The sequence below is a fragment of the Symphodus melops genome (genome assembly GCF_947650265.1).
Source record: "Symphodus melops genome assembly, chromosome: 1".
Lineage (NCBI taxonomy): Eukaryota > Metazoa > Chordata > Actinopteri > Labriformes > Labridae > Symphodus > Symphodus melops.
The window spans coordinates 16,353,656-16,375,374 of NC_136691.1; the positions used below are offsets into that span (position 1 = coordinate 16,353,656).

At 42.2% G+C, this 21,719-nt stretch overlaps 1 protein-coding gene across 2 annotated transcripts in view; it reads left to right on the forward strand.

The window, feature by feature from the left end:
- LOC306831128 (kelch-like protein 29) overlaps positions 1 to 21,044 on the forward strand; it is a 142,158-nt gene extending 121,114 nt beyond the window's left edge. For both annotated transcript variants that reach the window (XM_079355052.1, XM_079355051.1), the window contains exons 13-15: positions 9,340 to 9,533; positions 17,578 to 17,722; positions 19,744 to 21,044. In XM_079355052.1, the coding sequence (XP_079211178.1) occupies positions 9,340 to 9,533; positions 17,578 to 17,722; positions 19,744 to 19,927 (523 nt within the window). In that variant the 3' untranslated portion in view covers positions 19,928 to 21,044. The remainder of the gene's footprint in view (positions 1 to 9,339; positions 9,534 to 17,577; positions 17,723 to 19,743) is intronic.
- The last annotated feature ends 675 nt before the right edge of the window (positions 21,045 to 21,719 follow it).

Consider the following 21,719-nt stretch of genomic DNA (forward strand, 5'->3'; position numbering starts at 1 on the left):
ATTAAATGAACTGGACTTTGGGGTCAAGTGTACTCAGAGCCAAGCCCAGATCGCTGATGGGAAACTTCCCGTTGCCCACATGGGGTATAATAAATTGTTAGTGGCATTCAACATGGATTAAAATCGTCTAGATTCTATAGTTTGATTCACACCACTTGACTTTTAGACTTCTCCATCTCCTTTCTTCTTTAATCTGGGCTAAGGAGTGAGTTTCAGCAGAGAAGCTTCCTCCTCAAACACGGCAGAGCGATATAAACCAAAGCAATCAAAAGAACATTACTGGGTTTATTAGAGCAGGCCGCCGTTGCTCATTACCTGGCAGTTCAATTGATCTCCAAAGCTTTTCACAATACACAACAGTCCTCAAATGAAACAGGCTAATTTGATATCTCCCCGTAACTCTGCCTTGCAATGTTGTTATGATAAGGTTAGATGTAATATTTTCCCTGTAATGGATATGCATTTGATTCCTCTGGCTTCATTTGGGATTTGCAGGTGCATGGAGGGCATTCAGGCTCCGAGAACATCAGCAAATCACTGTGTGATATGTTTGTGTACTCCTCTGTCTCTCATCATGAAGCTTCTCCAAGGCCCAAAGCAACTGGACTCAATTATCAGCACATTTCAGTCGTTGGCCCTCTCCAAGAACTGCTCGAGGTCTCCTCTTGCTTGGTTTTTCTGCCCAAGTGCTGCACTGTCTCACGTTTGTAACAGGAGTCAGAAATAGCCAACACCCTGGGAAAAAATTAAACACGCCTCGTGCTAAGACTGAATCACACGAGTTGCAACACAGGGTCAGGGTTGTATTTACCTCAGCCTGTTGGGCAAATTGTTGGATAACTCTAACGGTTTGTACGTAAAGCCCTGCATACACTAATGGTTTAACATTGGTTTATCTTGTAAGACTCAAAATACTCTTAAAAAATTATATATGACCTTTACCACTGTGGCAATCTTCATGTTCCTACACAGGTGACTGATGTTTGCATCTCCCTTTGAAGCTATTTTCAACCATTACGTTTTCCTTATGACTCATTTTTCCCCGTCTAAATCTCACCACTGTTGAAGATTATCCCGATCGCTTTCAGTCCACTTTTCAAGACATTTGTTTGTAACTGCTCATCTTTATACTATGACACTCAGCTCTTGGCCAGCTCAGCTTTGTTGGAGTTAAACTCTAGAGATAGTCCAGACTCCAGCAGGGGAGGCAGCCAGTACCCAGCAGGAATAAACCCTGGATGGAGGAGACAAGGAAACTGTCACTCCAACCTTTTTGTCACCTCCACACAAGAAGGAAGAACTGTACAGGCTTCAGTGAGCACTTATTCTATTCAGGGTGTAAAAGGCTACCTAAGGGCTCGGGAACAACATGAAACGCTGGTACATCAAGTGTGGATTTGATTCAGAGATTTTCTATAAATGCAGAATAACTTTCTCTGACATTTCTGTACTTTTTGTTTTTCTTATTGTACAGTCCATGATTACATATGTACACAATAAAAGTGTGTGCACAGACAAAACATGACCATAAGTTAGTCAGCTGCAGCTAAGCCCCCTCACCTTCCAGCACCCTGACTCCCATCAGCGCCGTCTGTCCTCCCTCCCTCACTCTCCATGTCTCTATCCATCTTAATGAGGGTTTTACGCTCTCGACCATGAAATTCACTCACATGAACAGTTACGTCTTCAATCAAAGCCGCCTCAAAGCTCGTTGGATGCAGCCTTTCTTTGGGAACAGCGGGAGGTCCTAATCAACACTAACAGGACTGAGTTGGCTCTTTCATGTCTCCACTTTCATCACTTATAGCTGAACAGATTTTTAGGGACTGGAGCGGTCGAGTTCAGGAGACTTTTAACTTGCAATCAGGTTTTGTCGGTCTGCTCGCTCCTCTACATGTTGATTCTTTGGCAAACCTTTACGATTGAAGATTTGATCAAATTCATGGGTGTCTCATGGGTTCTATTACAGAGGGTTTAGTTGTATTAATCACTCACCATTTATATGCTTGTGTGTCAAAGTACTATTGCAAGTTAATTTTATATGAAGACTGAATGTTGAGCTGTTTGGCTGCCACATCTGGAGGAGGAAGGAGCAATATGCATGGGTCATGTTCTTTGGCTTTTTTACAGCTTTTTTTCAAAGTAAAATACCTTTTTGGATTGCAGTGCTTACTGTAAATATGTGAGCCTGTAAAAGGCCTCGGAGAGGTTCATTATCTGGCAGATTTGTTGTTGTTGAATAAGCGTCCTTGCACTTTCATACTTTGTGCTGTTATGCAGGTGTTTTGGTTTTCCATCACCTGGTGCAGAATTCTGTTCAGTGTCTTCTGTGAAGGTTGTTGAGCACCTTGTGAGTGGTCAGCCTTGGTGTGACTTAAGATATGCATTTGTCCTCTTTGTAAGACTGCCCTTCGCAATCCATTTCTAGAGTTTAACTTTTTCCATTCTGCGGGGTTATACTTTAACACCTACTTATACAGCAGCTAAATAGGCCATCTCAAAAAATGGTGGCCTAGTCTGACGTTGAAGGCCAACTGTAACGCCTGCAAGCCCTTTTGTACGAGTGCCGAAATTGCTCCTGGGAAATTTCATCAACTCAACCATGACAAAGAAGATGCAGTGAGACGAAGATAACAGCAGGAGCTCTGAAAACAGTTCCAAGTCCTCTGTGGCCTGCTCCATGAACTGACAAGTCCCTAAGTACTTGATGTCCACGGGTGGTGTTCACAATAGGAAGCCAGTCACCCAGAGAAAGGTCCCCTCCTGTGGGACACCAGGGGTGGGAAAGACCCCACTTCGCTCTCATGGAACGAAGAGACGTAAGCTGCTCTTTGAGTCTTGGTGAGGAATGGTTTGCCTCCTGGCTGCCTATGTGAGGACGCTCTGACAGAGATCTACTCCTTTGTCCGCAGGCAGAAAGAAGCTGTCAGTCAGCCAGAAAGAGGATCACAGTGCAAACTACCTCAGCCCACATATCATATCATGCAACCTTAAATGTATCATGTTAACAGACGGCTAGTTTGTATATTACACCCAGAATCTGAATATTAAGGCCATTTTAGTCCTTTTCAGCTCCCTGTCCAATGGCAACCTCCTTGGAGACAGCAGTGAAATAATCAGCAGGGTGATGAGGCTCATAACTAAGAAAGCACACATCAGTCAGCAGCCTCTGGTTTTATTTTTTCACAAGGTGAAGCAGAAGAAGAGCAAGCCAAGAAGATTTTAGCAGCATATAGTAGTTGGGTGTGTGTAGATGAAGCATTCCTCAGGTCGGCCCCTGAGTTCATGTGAAGAGCCCATCAGTCCATTTCCAAAACCCTCAAGCCTTTCTGCAGCTACAATGAAGTGTTGTAAAGCCTTTCATCTGTCTGTGTGTACAACTGTGCCGAAGGGTTTCCACATAGTAGGTCAGACAGGGCCCTGAGCTGAAGTGTAGGTTTTAGGGAGTAGACTGGGGACAGTTGGCTCTGGTAACATTTTGGCATTGTGGTCAGAAACAACAGGCTCTCTGATCCTCCCCTGCTGACAGCTTCTCCCCTGTCAAGCTAATCCTTGCTCCTCAGGATTAACCAAGCTCACAGTGTTGGCCCCTGCTGTGCTGTCAAGACAGCAGTTCATCATCCGACCAAACCCCAGCCACCACAAGCCACCAAACCCCTTAACCCTATTCACACTTCTCTCACACAACCGCCCCTACTTCATGTCTCTGTCTCACAAGAAGTACAATGACCTTTACCATTCTACGCATAATTTAAAGTGTAAAAGTTACAAACACCCTTTTGTTTTTGGGGTCACCTGTGGGACCTCTGTGCTGCAGACCACGGTGTCAGACACACAGCCTGACAAACAGTGGCCTGTTGGTGAGCTAGTCAAATGTCAACGCTGCCAGGTTGACAGTCTACTCCCACAGGGAAAGGCTGGACTGTACTGAAGGTGGCCAAAACATTTAAAAGCCGTACCTGCACAGTGCTACAGTTTTTTTCCCCCCTGTGAGGCAGGTTGACACTTCTCCCTTGTCTCCCGCTCTTTAAACGGGCTGCTATCCAGTCGTTCATGCAGCCAGTCAGGTTGCAGCTGAACATTTATGACTAATTATCAGTGCACTGGACGTGACAGATGCAGCTGGAATGGTTGGCAAACAGCTTCCCGCTCCCCCAACCCCTACACACTCTCACTCATTAGAATGCGAAGTCTGACCTTTAGAAAGCACAGCCCTGCAAACCTTCTGAATCTCCCCATACCCTGGAGAGATTGACTGTAGAGGTGGGAGGGTTAGTTGTTATAGATTAGTCCTGTTTGTGTGTTTGTCTGCCAATGTTAAGGTGCTCACTTCAACACGAACAAGTTAAGCGCAGACACACTGCTACTGTATTTTGTCAACGTTTGTATAGACCTTTCTGCACTATATTCAAATGTGTTCTGTGCCCTAGAAGGCATTTGAATATTTTATATGTATCATTAATGTATGGGCTCATTTAAGGGAGCTAAAAGTTGCCCATCTTGCTGAAACAAATTCTGTAGGCATGTCTGTACCAGCATGTACTGAATAAATACAAATCAAGGTTGCTTCTTCTTGGTCCCAACTGAACATTTTGTTCGGCCGGTGCTGATAAGTACATGCTAAAATACCAAACTAAGATGGTGAACACTGTATAAATAATAATTGCTTAACATCATCATTTCATTATTGCGACCTTGGATTTGTTTGGATTCAGATATTAGCATTTAGCCTCAAGAGCCCCTGTAGTACAGCATTAAAGAGCTGCCGGCATGGCTGTAGATTCAGTCCTGTTTACGCTAATTCAAGACACTGAATAGTTAATGAAGTAATTTGTGTCACTATTGGCAGTAGGGTTAGTTGGGTTTATATATATATATATATATATATATATATATATATATATATATATATATATATATATATATATACACACACACATATATATATATATATCAGCACCCTACACCCCACAAACCTGCCCTTCATGTCTGCTATCAACATGGGGGGGGGGGGGGGTGGGTCACATTGGTTATAAATTATAATCTGACTTTTCCATCTCCCATCCAGTGTTGTAGAGCACGGAGCAGTGATTTATATACGACTTACACCCAGACACCACTCTTGTCCCCTTTCCTACGTGACACTCCCACCCAATTAAATCTCTCTCTCGACACACACACACACACACACACACACACACACACACACACACACACACTCAGGACACACTAAAAGAGCACCCTTGCTATGACTTTGTCTCTCTAAATTCTTTCCAAGATAAGACTTTCTGGGTTTTTTTATTTAAGTTGATCATTTAATTATTATTTTTTTAGATGATAATGGGAATTTTTTTTTTTTTTATCAAACTTGTAAATATGTTGATGTAAGCAAATCACAACCTCTCAGTTAATTCCTTTTGACAGGAAACTGACATTTAGAAGGTCAATTTATCATGTTTGTTGTCTGAATTTAGAATGCAAGCATGTATACTTTTCTAGTACACACAAACATTTATACTGTAGCAGATTCATCGCTAAAGCAGATCTATTGTCCTTATTTAAATACATCATATAACGTAACAGTGTTGGATATCCATACTAAACCACAGCAAAGTTGTTGTTTTTTTAAACACAAGCTACACAGGCGTTATCCTGCACATTGTTTCCTGCTGCTCTGAACAAGATGTTACACACATTTGGCTAGACATTCTCTATCTTATCCTGGTGTCAGTAAAATCCCTCATTTCAACGTCTGCCTTAAACAGTTCATTTCAGCTCTTTAAGGTCCTTCTCTCCCCATGTGCTCATCCACAAGGAAATTGGGGAAAATTGTTTGAGTTTCAAGTTGGAGTGGTGGTCATGTCCTGCTACAACTCTGCTATATGATTTGATTTAATACGTCAGCAGAACCTTGATGTTAAGTTCTGGTTGATGTTTTTTAGCTACTCATCTTCCAGTGTCCCAGACTGACTTAATAAATTGTGAACATGAGTCGTGACTATAATAGGTCTCCTTTAAAGTCTTCTTTATTTGTGTTTAATCAATATAATGATAATGAGCAGATTAAATTTAAATGATGTTGACCCTTTGCAACACTGCTGCTGTGAAGAACTTTGTACTTACAGTTTGACACTTTATTCTTTAGTTGACACTTGTTGACACTTACTGATCTGTGTGCCTTTGAATTGACGCCCAGGGACAAATACATTTTTTTGTAATTGAATTGAATACATATTTCAAGTATTGAGTTTGATGTTATTCTTCATTTGTGCTTTGCATGGCAAGAAAACTGGTGGAGGTAAAGCAAATCCATCATGTCAACACAAACAAACACGGCAGGTGTGACTGTACATTTCACCTGTTGATATTGAACATGTTGTTTTTTTAAGGATGTTTTCTTCTCTAACAAATTCACATTGCGTGGGTCTCTCTTGCACCAGGCAGACCTCGAGTTACAGTTCTGATGTGTTGACATGTCAGCCCAAGTGCATGCTGGGAGTCTTAACTTGTTTTCCTATATCCAGATTACATATTCAGAGGCATTTCTATTTGAAAATCTGTCCTCTTTATTTCATTCACAATCTGTCTACTGGTCTTATCCATCTGTCTTTATGTCTCTCTCCTACATAAAAGAATAAAACCGTTGACTGTTCTTTCTGCTGTAACCCTACAGCCTTATTTCTATGATTGTCCCTGTGTGATGAAACAAGCCTGTCAGGAGCTGCAGACGATTACTGCTCACAGCTTCGTGCCCTGATCAGTCTTTTTGTAGAAACACTTCAAAAAGAAGTCTATGTTTGGTCAGCATGTGGTTGGATAAACTCCTAAATATGCGCTGATGAAAAATCCATCTGACAGAGAGCTTCAGAGGAAAGAAGAGGAGAGATCTAGTCCTTGTTTGTTTGTGATGAACGCAGTCTTTGTGTTTTCGTTTCTTTGTCCGTCTCTCCCCCTCCATCTCCCCTGCCTGGGCGATATCATCGAACCATAAACACTCACTCGGAGAACCCTTTCAGTGTCAGTCTTGATGTCATGCTTCATTTGAAATGCTTGATGACGGTGCACTGTTTACATTAACTACAACCTATTCTCTTGATCTACATTCTACTAATGAGCTACAGTTCTACATATGATTATGGTTATTGCTCATTGAGAGTTTCAGTTTGTCGAGTTTTGTCTTTATGGTTTTGTGACCGCTACAAAGTGCTCAGGGGCACTTTGAAGAAATAAATTAAATCTTTCATTGTGTCTTTTAATCTCTTTTTATTGTGATAGCTCATTGTGTCTTGTCCTTGTAAATGGTGTACAGAAACATTTCATGATTTCCTGTCAGCAAAAACAGCCAAATTAAAAATCCAGTAGGTGCAGCCATTTAGCTGGCTTAGCAGCAAGGCTAATGTGGGTGCAATGTCAACTCTTGTTGCTCAAAGTTCTGTTCCTGGCCACCAAAAGCTTTGGCTCGAGTTAATCACTCAGGGTCATTATCTCAGTCTGACTGCTGTTTCTCACAGGGCTGGTCGGATATTATGTTATGAACTGCCTTTTATTCTAAAATGACCTAAACCTTTGAGCGATATTGACGAGAACCGAGTGAGGGTTAACCAAAACAATCCAGCTGCGGGCTGTGATATTGAACTAATTAGTTGATGAGAACACAACGTTGACATTACATACTATCAGTAAAGACGCTGTATTTGTTCTATTCACTCTTCACACTCACTATTCATCTCTTCTCATCATGGGCAGCTGATTGCTGTTGCCTTGTTGGCCTTTTGTCGATGCCTTAAACAGCTTCCCTCAGCAGTGTCTGAACCTTCAGTTTATTAACCTTCCCCGATTTGGTCAGAGAGGTAATTACAACTGCCAGGTACTGAAGCACGTGCATGTCCTTCTTCCTCAGTCGCCCTCAGCCTGATGCTAGTCAGTGTGTGTGTGTGTGTGTGTGTGTGTGTGTGTTAAAACAGGGCTAATTGGCACTCCTGAGTGTTACAGGCGTACCTTTTAAACAGTGTTTTATCTGTCACCCCCCTCTCTCTGACTGACCTGTAGTTTAAAGCCGTCACTTCTACAGGTACAGCTGATACCAAAACATAATCACAACCTTAAAGGGGAAGTTCAAACATGCTGATCCAACATCTCCTTTCACACTTTATGTAGCATATCTCTCACTGCAAGTTGAATGCAACTAGTCTGTGCAGGTGTCATTTAAAGTCAACGAGAAACTGCCCCAGCAGCTGCAAGAAAATGTATGAATGACAGAGGGGACAAAAGACAGGTAGAGACATGTATGCCTTCTGATATTAGGCATAATGCCAAATGACAGTCACAGAGAACAGTGAACATACTTTTTAAATGTGTTCGGCTTGTTGAACTGGGGGACGCTGTCCTTAGATTTTATTGTCAAGGTGTTTTTCTTTTACAACAAAGAGACTACCTTGATGTGGACGGCTCGTTTTAGTCTGAATAGATGTTTGATTAAATTACAGATCCAGGATCTGTGTGTGGCTCTTTAATGAGACCGTCTCCTGCTGGAGGACTGTCGGCTGCTTTGATCAGTGGCCCATGAACTCAGAATTACACTGCTAACACGTCACGCTAATAAAGCCGCGGGTCAAAAACCACACACACACAAATACAACAAACAAAAATGGAAAGTCAGGTCATATACATATTAATGTCCCGACCACTCAGGCAAAAGCAGAATGGCTTAAGAAAGTCGAGTTCACACACACAAGCCTTTGTGTGAGCCTCTTTCATCTGGCGGTGTCTGTTTGTGTCGGTCTGGGGCGGCTGAGCGTGCGGCTCAGTGTTGAAGTCTCTGCCAAAGACGACTGGGTGAGAAGGGTCCAGAGCTTGGCGCGGACACACAGCCCAACTCTAGAGACTAATGGCTTGCAGCTCCAAACATATGTTGCTTTGTGTAATTGCTTTAATTGCTGTCATTCCTACGTAATGGTTGGTCTTTTTCATCTTTCCTCGTGGTGTTTGCATGCCGCTAATTATACCCGTTAGCCCTGGAGCCAAAACCAGCATTTCTCTGTGAATTCAGCCCAGTGGGAACTTTGAATCCGAGTGGTTGTGTATAATATCGGTGTGTGTGGGTTTAAATGACTAACTGCGTGTGTTCGATTCGTTTTTGAATCATTAGAGTTATCAGTAATAAAAAAGGTAAGAAGATAGGTGTATAAAAAAAGGGTTGATTTTATGGTCTTTATATATATATCGTTCAAATTGTCAAGCTTGACCCATATTTTCATTTGTTTTTTTAATTCTGAGTCATGCAAAGTGGGAATATCGGAAACATTGTACACATATTTATTTTAATTTTTCTCTCTCAAGGTACGACACGATCACTAATCAGTGGGAGACGGTCTCTCCTCTTCCTAAGCCGGTCCATTCAGCATCAGCCACAGTGTGCGGAGGGAAGGTCTACGTGTTCGGAGGTGTGAACGAAGCCGGGCGCTCAGCAGGTGTCCTTCAGTCCTACATACCACAGAGCAACACCTGGAGCTTTATTGAATCACCTATGATCGGTAAGAGAGATGATGACACGCAGAGTTAGAATCGTGAATTGTTTTGAAATAAGGATTGTGGCACAAACGTTTCTGATGCGTAACTTTTTTTGTTCAGCAGGATATTCTTTACAAAGGGACACCATTTTTATGATGCGTTAATGCAGCCAACCGAAATAAAAAGCTAACGTGACGCTATAATAGCGAACAATACTGTACCACAGTCAGTGGATTTTGACGTCACAACCGTTATGTTTAGACCGTCTAATCAGCTGTTTTGACAAGCTAGCGAAACCTTAGCTCAATAATGTCCTCGACAACCACTGTAGTTTCATTAAGCCACTTGTTGGCATCATTTTTTTTTAATGATGCATACTTCAAAATTCACAAATAAGGGTATTATTTAACATAATTTATCTCATCTCAACAAAGCAGCAACATCTCTTAAGCTTGTGTTAACCACAGACCTTATTTCAGGCGTCTAACCACAAACCCAATCAAATCACATTAACTTTTAGAGGATCAACCCCATGGCGCTCAAACGCTAACTTACATCCAGGTTTTTTCATTCCTCTGGCACCCTATTGATTTACAGCTCTCACAAGTGATCAATCAGGAACATTTGGGCTTTTTTGCTTCCCAGTTGCCTAGCGACAGTAATCTCAAAACTCTACCCACTTGCACATTTCATGTCCTGTCTTTTACTTCTCCCGTTGAATCCATGAAGTCCAAATGGCCATTTCAAGGTAAAACATTGTCACACCGGAGATTACCGTAAGGGTGAATCTTTTGTTGGTGTTTTTATGTTCACTTTGCCCTTCGTACACCAGGAACACCAGGAATTCCCCATGCTTTTGATGCCATGATTAGGGAGTCCCACTAAACCTTTCAAACATGTTATCAGCCAAACTGTGAAGTTATTCACTTCACAAACCTGCAGCCACAATTCAAGTCTGAGCCCACAGGGACCTTTGAAAGATGCAGCAACAGAAGAAGGATTTAAACTGAGCTGCCATAACTCCAACATAACTGGAAATACACACAGTGTACAACTCTGTGACATTAAAAACACTGACAGCTGTGTTTCCTGTGCAGAGATTTTATCCACTGCAGAACTATTAGAAAATGTAAGTCTGTCAAGATGCAGCACAGTTTAAATGCTGTTCATGTGAACATGTGTTTTGTTTAATATTGGGCCTTATGATACATTCTGAGAAACTGACTAAAAGATTTGGTTAAAGGATTGAAACCAATGTCCTGTCTGTCTGTTAACAGGGCTACTATCAGCAGCCGTTAGCTTAGCACAACCTAATGACTGACGAGCAGAAAGAAAGAAAGCAAGCAATTTCTCAAGTTGGATTGAGGTTAAAAAAGAAAACAACTCCCCTGGTTTTTCCACCCATGGACTCAACCCCCTGCCTACAGCAAAAACATTTGTGCAGATCTGCTAGGTATTTTTTCTTTCTTTCATTTTCTGGATATTACCGATTCTGTTTAACGATAGATGCAGAGTAACCTCATTAAAGATTCTGAGGGCAAAAAAGATGTCCAGATGGCCATTTTTTAATGTATTTTTTATCTCATGTTGTGGCACTCTGTTTCTTCAGGCGACACCCAGAGCAGCAGGCATCAGAGAAAAACTCTGGCTCAAAAATGTTTCAACAAGAAGATGTTGTCGTGTCATTAAAACACCAGCATGGAGGCACTTCTCTCAGCTCTGTTGCCCAGAAACTTGCTCTCTGTTATTTGTGCCTTTTCAAAACAAGTCTACTGTGAGCAAAATTATGATTATGTAATCCGGGTGTTTGTGCTGAAAGCTGAATGGTATTAAAAAGCTGGCAGAGCAGCTGGCAGAAGAGGAACGAGAGAAAAGTCGGTGAAACGCATACAGAGAGACACAGACACACATCTCCTTACCTCAAATCAACTTTACTACCCCAGAGACTCACAGGTACACACACATGCTTGAGTTATGTAATGGAGCCAGGAGGTGACTCCACGTGTGTGTGCCTGCATGGTGTTTATGTGCGTTTGTGTATAAAGAACCAATGCAGACGGACCAGCTGTCATCTGTCAGCGCGCCAACAGATTGCTCTCCCTCTCGAAGCTTCCTCTCTATCTTTATCTTACTCCCTCTCTCTTCTTTTGCCCATCTCTCACGGTCCCTCAGCTCGTTCTTACCGTCAGACATAAATAGAGTTCCATGCAGGTGTGCATTTGAGTGTGCGTATGTGCATATGTTTGGGATGTGTGTGTACTGTGTGATTTTCCCTCTGCATGGAATACCTCCTGCATGAACTGAAAATCAGTTTCACTAGCACTTGTCGGCACTCCTCTCTCTTGCAGGGTGAAAAACAACGTTACGTGTGCCACAAATAGTCCCCTCAACATGTCAATTGAGATGTGCGGCTCCTCTGCAGGTCCGCTCATCTGTGTCTTTCTTTGTCTTCAATATACTGTATTTGCCTGCTGAGCAGCATATGTACTGAAATCTGGGAGTAAAATTTGCTCTGCAGTCCAAATTCAAAACATTGGAGAGAGGTTTCTCCCCCCGCCCCCCTCCTCCCTAATTTCAATGCACATGCAGGTTTCCATGAACTGGACACTGTAGCTTCAGTGTTTAGCCAGCTTTGCATCACTCTTGAAATCATTCTGTGTCTAAAATGTCTTTATTTTTCAAAAGCATTAACTTTTACCCTTTTTCCGCATTTTTGGCCATGGAGCTTGTTACAAAAATACTGAGGGTTTTTTTAGGTCGGGAAGATCAGTTATATCTGAACCAGTTTGCCTGCCCACTTCCTTTCCTTCAACACCAGTTGGTTTGCTCTTTGCCTGGCAAACCAAGGGGCCTCCTAAAAGGATGTATGGTGGTATCTTAAAAAAGCCTAGCTTCTCTGGTCAAAACAAAAACTGACTATTCTGGACCAGAATCTAAACATAGACAGAGGAGATACTGGCGGCCTCATTGTTATCAGAGAAACCATCCCTTTGACATAGCATTTTCCCTAATGTCTGTAAAAGAAAGGATTATTTTGGAGATATCTAACATTTTGCCATTATTCAATTATGGTTTTCATTACAACCATAAGATTTTTTTTATTTAAAAAAGTCTAGCTCTTTACAATTTGAAAAATGTACTCGGGGACTTGGGGAGGGGTTTCTTTATTTATCAACAAATATACCTGCTCACCAGTGCTTTAATTCTGCATCTTCAAAAAATAGATCAGAGATTATTCTTCAAGCTAAAAACTGAAAGGAAAAAGAAATGGTCCTCACAGTTGATTTTAACTGTATCTCACAATCGAAATAGGATGTTTTTTGATGTTGGTTCATGTTACTGGCTTGGCTTGTGAGGAAAATGTGTTTGCCAAATAAGCAATAATGAGCAATAAGCAAAAAAAAAAAAAAATCATGGAATGTAAATGAAAGGTAAATGCTTTGCTACCAGCCTCTGCTGTTCTACTACTGTCTGCACTTACACTGTCAAACATTAGCAGGCTATCATTGAAAAGAAATATGGTGAACATGTTTTAAAGAACTTTACACACATAAGCAAATTGATATTTTTCAACATCACTCAGAAAAGTGGAGACGGCAAAGGATGGGGAGGATGAACCTTTCTCATTATATGGGGGTTTGATGACAGGCTAGGGACACATTATTGAGCAAAAACATGGTAAAGTGTTTTTGGCATAACGTGTGAGCTAAAAAAAATGTTTTTGGTATTTGTGTTTGAAAGTCAATTGTTGCATGCTTTGATAGATCTGCTCAAACAGGTAGTTGGCGAGGTGAGACGTGTCTGTTAAGCATGGACGATGTCTTTTCTACACAACAGGAGGCAGATCCTATCAAGGCCCAGCAAACAAAACCTGATTTTCTGGCCTGCGTGGATGACCCTCTGCAGGGCCTTCCTGTCAACCACAAAGCTGCTGCCGTACCTCACTAAGATCTGGAGTGTCAGTATTCTCTCTACCAAACAGCGGTGGGAAGGTCCAGCTCACACAACAGCTGCTAGCGTCTCTCTGAGGGCTCTCACTAAGTCAAGCCGCTGTTGTTCTTTCGTAACCTGGGAGTGGATGTTGATGTGAGATTGTCTGAGATGTGGGTGTCCAATAACATAACAACTGTCAACTCTCTCTACTGTCCTACATCTAGATGCTGCCTGGGCATCTTAATCAGACAGAGCAGTCATATCAGGATCTGCATAGTGTTGGTATAATGAAGGGAGTTTTTACACACCCGTGCAGCATGTGTCGTCCTTGTGGTTGTTTTCATGCTTTTCACACAAACAGATAAGTGCTGTGTCGATGCATAGCTCAGACTGTGAGGCAAGAGTGAGGCGTTTGCCAAGGCAGCATTCACACAATGCACCATAGCAGTGTGTGTTTTTGTGCGTGCTTATTTCTTACCTGTCCTTACCCACAGATGGTGAGAGCCTGCGTCAGCCCGCGTTTCCTTCACAGGCACAGCTGTTCTTTTAACACCGGAGCCATGTTGAAAGCTGTTCTTCTGTCCCTTTTCCCCTCGTTTTCATGTAGCAGTGTGGTCACGTGCGTTATACTTTACCTTGCTTACTGCATAGCTGCATCTCTAGACAAAACCTGACCTTTTAAGACTTGAAGAATAGCAAGGTTCTTCTCAGAAATGCGACGTTTTCAGCCGACACAGACGCGACTTGTGCGCTCTCTATTCCATCTCAGTGTTTAAGCAGAAGCTGCTTGTTTTCCCCCATTGAAGGCCTGGGGGATAAAAGCGGAGGCATAGCAGTGGAGAGATGTTAAACATTGACAGCAGTACTTTGAAGCTTTGCTAAATTAGAACGCAATAAATCTGCCTGGTACTTCTCTGAGCACTCACACCGGCTGCTTACTTTGAGTCCACGAGAGGCGCAGGAAGCAGTGGGGAGAATTTCTGTGGAGAAAAAGACAGAAAGGGTTTTCCTTTGAGAGCATCCTGTTATTATTCTGCCTGAGGCGCTGAGCAGAGAGAGAGAAATGAGTGTTCCATGTTTGAGACCGACACAAAACATCACACACACAGACGCACGAACGCACTGGCACACACACACACACACACACACACACACATAAGGAAAGACTGCAGCAGCATATCAATAAAATGAAGACGGTAGAAGAAGAAAATCAACACATCAGGCAGAATGCGAGGATGACATCAGAGCAGCTCATTTTTCTGGACCAGAAATTGAAGCTGTTCCCCGAGACACATATTCAGGTCGAGTTTCCATTTTTGTAAATGACTGCATTGTTTTAGAATATAAGACAACGCCGTTAAGAGTCTGAAGGGGAAAATGGTGACTATTGTTCAGCTCGGTACAGCGCGCATTTCGCTGCGTTTCCATAGACTAATCCCGGGAAAGATTCCCAAATAACCGATACGTACCGTCCCACTTTCTGGGACCCTTCCGTTGGGGTGCCAAGAATGTGGAGCCGACCCGAAAAGGTGGAGCTAAACACTGCAGTCCGTTGGTTGAAAGAATCGTCACTTCTCGTGTTACGTCGGCAAACAAAACTCTGCCGTGTTTAAACCATTGACTGTAATACACAGCTGATTGTTTACGTCTGTATTTCTCCTCGCAGCACACAGCCTTCTCTGAAACAAAGCTTGATTGAGTTCTTGTAATAAAGAGTCACATGACAGTGACAGAGGAGATGAACTGCTGGATGTCTTTCAGCATTGGTTTCGTCTGTGTAGCGTTTTTTTCCTATGTTGAATGTATTAGTTAGCTGTTAGCGGTTAGCTGCAATCATATGACGCTATTTACATAGCGGCTATCGTCATCCGGCTTACACGCCGCCTACCAAATAGGGCACGGGTGGCTGTAGAAACACAAACGGGATCAGGCTTAATCGAACCGAGTCGTACCGGACTGCTGTGTGGAAACGGGGCTTACATCCCCATCAACTATAAAAACTAAAATATGTCAACTATAGGAAGGAATAAATTATAGGACATGTGTGCGGCAGTGGCTCAGTCTGTAGGAACTTGGGTTGGGTACCAAAGGGTTGCTGGTTAAAGTCTTGGTGTGGACCAAAATGAGAAAGTCTGGTTGATGCCGAGGGTGCCCTTGAGCAAACGAACACGCAACTGCTCTTGCACACTCCTTGTGTGGTACCCCTTCTCTGACATCTCTCCATGAATGCATGTCCAGTCCACAGGTCCTGTTTTCGATTGAGTTCAGTTTGGTCTGTATGTGTGAGAAACTTGTCTTTCAATCACAGAGAGTAAACAGAGTTAAAAAAAACAAGTGCTTGTGGAAAAAAGGAAAATTAAAAAGAATCAAAAAGGGGGTCGCCGGTGGCGCAGCGGCAGTGCGCGCGACCCCATGTATCGAGGCTCAGTCCTCGCGCGCGGGCGGCCCGGGTTCGCGTCCAGCCTGTGGCCCATTTCCCGCATGTCTCTCCCCACTCTCTCTCCCTTATTTCTGACTCTATCCACTGTCTTCCCTCTATCATTAAAGGCAAAAAGGCCCAAGGTCCCTGAACCTTTAAAAAAAAAAAAAAGAATCAAAAAGAAAGACACTCATGGCCACAGAGGATAAATGCTAGCTGTACCGTTTACAATGTGACTAATGTGTCCTTTTATGACAGAATATAGGCAAAAAGAATAACATCGGTGTCCCCTCAGCAGCTTGGGTGACAGCCAGAGAAGGGTGGGATGATTTTACAATACAAGAAGAAGCTTTAGAGCTTCCATCTCCATTTGTCAGGCATTAGACTTTGTTTCTCTGGTTCCTCATCTCTAATAAGGGATGCCCATCCATTGTGGCAGAAAACAGCCGGGCCAAGTGTGTGTGAATTATTCATGCTGCTTGTAAATTGACCAGCTGCAGCCTGCTCAGTATAAACGACTCTGAGTTTGCTTTGTTTGGTGGTCTAATGTTGTTTCTTTGTATCTTGTGTTTAATGTTCATGTTCTAAATGTGATGCAAGTCGAACTCCACTCATTGTCTGACAATTCAGTCTGCTCAATCTGTCAGCCAATCAAATCCGTTCCCACTCAGCAGGGCTCATGGCTGCAGGTTTTATATTGAAATTGTTCCTCATAAATCACTGTTTCATTTAGTTTACCATCATCAACGGTGGTGCTGCTTTTAATGCCTCTTTTCCCCTCATGTGCTGCATCTGATGGAATTACACAGCGTGCACATTATGCACCTCTCTGTTCACTCGTGTTTCAGAAACATGCAGGTTTTTTTTTTCCTGTTCATTTTTTTTATTTTTATGCCAGAGATGTGCCACGCAAATCATGAATTATCTTTAACTCTCTTACATCGCTACAAAGCCAAGATAAAAATGTCGAGCCGAAAACAACAGAGCTAGTTATTTATGATCTCTTGTTATCAATCCATTCTCGTTCTTTACATTTTTTTCTGTAAAACAACCTGGAGAATGACACTTCTAAGTGATGAGGAGAATGTTGAATATCATTTCTCTGTTGAGCCTGGAGAGCGCAGTGGGAGAAATGTAAATATTTAATTATTTTTTAACATTGTGAACTTTTATATATATGTATATATATATATATATATACACATACACACACACACACACATCTATGTATATATACCTATATAGATGAATAATTTTCACTTGTGAATGTCACCAAAGCACCCTGTGGTGGCATTTTATAAAACCGTCCACTTTAAATAGAATTAATAAGCAGACACATGTATGGATGGCTTCACAGTCATTCTGTTGGTTTCTGGATTATGGTTGTAAACTTTGAGTTTAAATGTGGAAACAACATTGAAATCAGGCCCATCGCCCTCAGGAAGGCTCACTGACTGCAGGGTTAGCGTTTATGTTTTACGGCTCGTACCCTACACTGTAAACTATCTGGGAATAGTACGTTTGTTTTAATGGGGAAAAAAAGATATTTCAAAAAGCATGCACAAGCTAACAGCCTGTGTTTGGCACCTGTCTGTCCAGCAGAAAGCAGGGTGGGGTTCGAGTTAATAAATATAGGCTATTGCACTGAATTGAAGTTGCTGTTGTATGACAGAATGCCATTCTAAACATCTCTCCTCTGTCTCTCACATGTCCAGATAACAAATACGCCCCTGCTGTGAGTCTGAACGGTTTTATATTCATCCTGGGAGGAGCCTACGCACGAGCCACCACCATCTATGATCCAGACAGAGGCAACATCAAGGCCGGTCCCAACATGAACCACTCGAGACAGTTCTGCAGGTGAGACTTTAAAAACACAGTCGTGAAATGTGGAGTATATATGAACTGTATCAGAGAAATGGTTATAGCAAATGAATGCTTATCTTAAAAAAACAGACTGGATGATTGCCCTACTTCTCAGGCGATGAATTACCCCATTAACATCAGCATTGTTCTGTGAATGTTAAGTTGCTTTCTGTCAACCAGGATGTAGCGCTGATGTCACAAACAGTAACCTCTGGTTCCAGACCAAAAGGAGAGCCTTCCTTTACCTCTTTCATACAGTGTGTGACGTGTTGAAAATAGAGGATTTGTTTTTAAGTCAAAATTGCAAATCAATTTTTGCGACCGTGGAACGGGAAACATTATCATTAAGAGGTAAACGGTTGAATTTAGAAATGAATGTAAAATATGCCTGTTGTGGGCTGATTATTTCCTGGAAGAGACATTCATCTCTCGTGGTGGATAAAATTGCTCTCTTGTTCATTGATCTGCTTTTGACATTTTTCCCAATTGGTCACACGGTTCACATGCTCTGCTGTTAAAGCAGATTCTCCTCTTAATTTGAACAAATTCCTTTCAAAGCATTTAATAGTTCGTCGTTAAGCGTGTAGACATTAGAATCGCCACATTCATGTGATACATGTGTCATGTGTACTCGTTCAGAGTGGGATGTGTAATGTTATTGCTCTAAAGAGGGGAAAAAAAACAATGTTGACTAAGTTTATACAGCGGAGGGATAATGGCTGATGAAAGAGAGAAATGACTATTAACAATAATATAATCGCGTCCTACTTGCGATGACTTACTGCTGACCATTCCTGAGCTTTTCTTTTTTAATCTTCTTTCATGTTTTCAGCGGCTGTGAAGGCGAGAAGCAAACCTGGGAAGCATTTTCAGACGGGGATCTCATGTGAAATGAGTAACATAAATCACGTTGTCAGATTTATTGATAAGCTGCGTCTGCGCACACACCAGGCAGCTGCTCGGCAACATTTAACCAAGTCTGACAGGAGAGGAGGGAAGCAGAGAAATTCACAGACACACAGGAACAGTGTGGATGAAGTCGAGCTGATTTTTTATTTTTTATCAGGAGCAGCAGCTCCAGGCTCTGCATTTTGGATCAGCTGTGGCTTTCTCTCTGAGTAGATTTAGGCTTTATATGATAATCTCTTTCAATCCCAACAGTGATGTTAATGTGTTGCAATAGTACAACATGTGTGTCTGTACCTCTGAGCATGCACCTTGTGTAAATACAGACCCCAACAGTCGTGCACAGTCTGAATCAGCTTGCAGCCAAAGATCAGATCTACTCAGAATGTAATCTCCTGTTTTTGTTATGTGAGGAAATGATGCCAAGATATGTTTTGCTGTTTTTCTCTCACCTGCCCTGAAAGGGAATGATGCATGTATGCTAGTTGGTCTGACCACTAGCCTTGTTAGCGTGTTTAGAGTTTGGCTGGATGATGTTAAAATCATGTGACCACCAATGAGTCGAGCAGCATGCTCATGGAGATGTTGTCTCCACACCGGCTTTGTTGTTGTTGTGCCCAGATGAACTAAAAGAGAAATGCCCCTGCTGTCGGGAGTCACAGCCATCTCATATATCTCAAAGCTCTGTAAGTTCCTGCTTTTTGCGTTCACCCATTTATCTGCCTCACACAGATGCGTGTGCAGGAACTTTTACTCAGAAACCGGATGGGACCATCGGATCAGCACAGTGAGCTTGAACCACAGACACTCGGGTCTAAATAATGTCCTCTGGACTTTCCCCTACAAAAGGCCTCCTTTTAACCTTCTGTATGTAAACCTGAACATCAGCTTAATAATTAGCATATTCTGTAGGATCATTGCCTCAAGATTTTAGAAAAGACGATGACGGGCTCCGAGCGAGCTCCTTTCTTGCTTTTGCATCATCCACAGGGGTCTGTGGTTTAATATTTAACGTACACAAAAGTGCTACGATCCCTCTCCGCTAACCAACACATGCTGGGTTATAAAAAGAAATAAGTGAAATATGTCAATTCTGTCTGTCCATGCAGCGCGGTGATCTTAGAAGGGAAGATCTACGCCACGGGAGGCATCGTGAGCAGCGAGGGTCCCGCCCTCAGCAACATGGAGACCTTCGACCCTTACGCCAACACGTGGGCGCTCCTACAGCCCTTACCCTGCCCGCTCTTCAGACACGGCTGCGTGGTCATCAAGAAGTACATTCAGAGCAGCTGAGGGCGGCCTGGACTCGTGACACTGGGATCGACGCCAAACCACCAGCTGAGCTCCGGTTGAAGGACGATGTGTGACGGCAGCTTGAAGCCAGGGTTGGTCGGTCTGTGACCCTTCGGACTTCATGCCAGCAACTATCCTTCCCACCCTCCAAAAAACGCCCTGTGCAGAATGTACTCATACTAAACTACTCAGCCATGTCGGGAGACGATGCCTAACCTCCAGTACTGCGTGTCATGGACGTAGTTCATCCTGCATCCAACGGGCACAGGGACCCTCTAAGTGAACTTTTTTTTCTTTTCTTTTTTTGTCTTCATTGTTGGTTGTCTTTTCTGTAAACTCATCCCCTCCATATTTCTCGACTCTGATGAAAGCCAATGCAGGGTGAGATTTCTGTCCCTGTAGAAGTGTGTGAGTCAAATCAAAGCCAGCCAGAGTTTTGATGCAAGAATTGTTTTCAGTTGCAACATGATGGAGACGCCTCGTTTTCTTCTTCATCCACTGATTTGAGTCTGTTCTTTTTTTCTACCGAGTGTCAGGGAGTAAAAATCTCCCACTGCGTGTGGTTTGGAGGAAACTTTAGAAACACGTTTAACTCTGTGGAACCCCAGTTATTTATTTATCCCAGCTGGTTGACTTGCTCAACACGTCAGTGAGAAAGAAAGGGAATACGAGTTCAAGTTGAAATCTGTTGAAATAAAAGCACAATAACCATCTGTGACTGTTACCATACACGTTATCTGTTGACTCAACTTTCAGTTATTTCACCACGCTCCCTACACCTTCCCTATTAATTTTTTATAACGTGACTCACACAGGGAAGTGGATTTGTATTCTGTAAATACAGGAAGGAAATATGTATATTTTAAAACCTGAAAGAGCATCTGTAAAAAAAAAAAGTTTTTTTAAGAACCTAAAGAAAATGCTGTATAAATGTTTTTAGAGAAAGAGGTTGAATTTAAAATGGTATGTCTCTAAATCTGTACTCGAAAAAGGAGAATTTAACAGTGCTTATTAAAACCTAATACAAATAATTAACATTTAACTGTATCGTGTCTTTTATGTTTGACTGTTTAATGACTGAAGGATGGATTTAAAGGAAGTATGTGTGATATCAAGTTTCTCCTGTGTAAATGTTTCTCTGAGTCATGACTGTATGCAATGAGTGAGGAGTCTTAAGTATCGCAAGCTGTACTGTTGGAGTTATGTTGACATGTTTATGTGGGCGACCTTGTGTAAAAAGCTGTTTCAGTTAAGGACTAGAGAAAAGAATAGCACCGCCTTCTAACCTGCTAATTTGGATGCACCCTAACTGTCTTTAGATCAGTGATTCTGTCGATGTGCAATATGAAGCCGAGATAACTTACGTGTGTCCACTGTTTGCACTAAACGGTGATGCTTTCTAATTTATAACTCCGTCACGCAAACAAAGTGGAGACGGGTTGGAGGTAGGGCCGGTCGATACGACCTCAAATCAAGTAATTGAAGATTTGACCTTGATTACGATAAATGAACGATCATTTTGTCTGACACGGTCTCTACTGTTAACGTGCTCAACTATTAAAGCTGGGGAAGTGTTTCGAATGACAGAGGGTATGTCTGATGAACTATTTTGTGATTTAATGAATATTCAAACTGAAATCAAAGCATCATTTGATATAAAATCGACACATTTTTAGTTTGAAATTAGAAATTAACTCTAAAAGAGTAGAAAAAGAGTAACTAGCATTTCTTGCAAACACTTTTTCAGCAGTGTTTACGTTTGATTTCCTTTTTTTTTTTTCAGTGTCCAAAA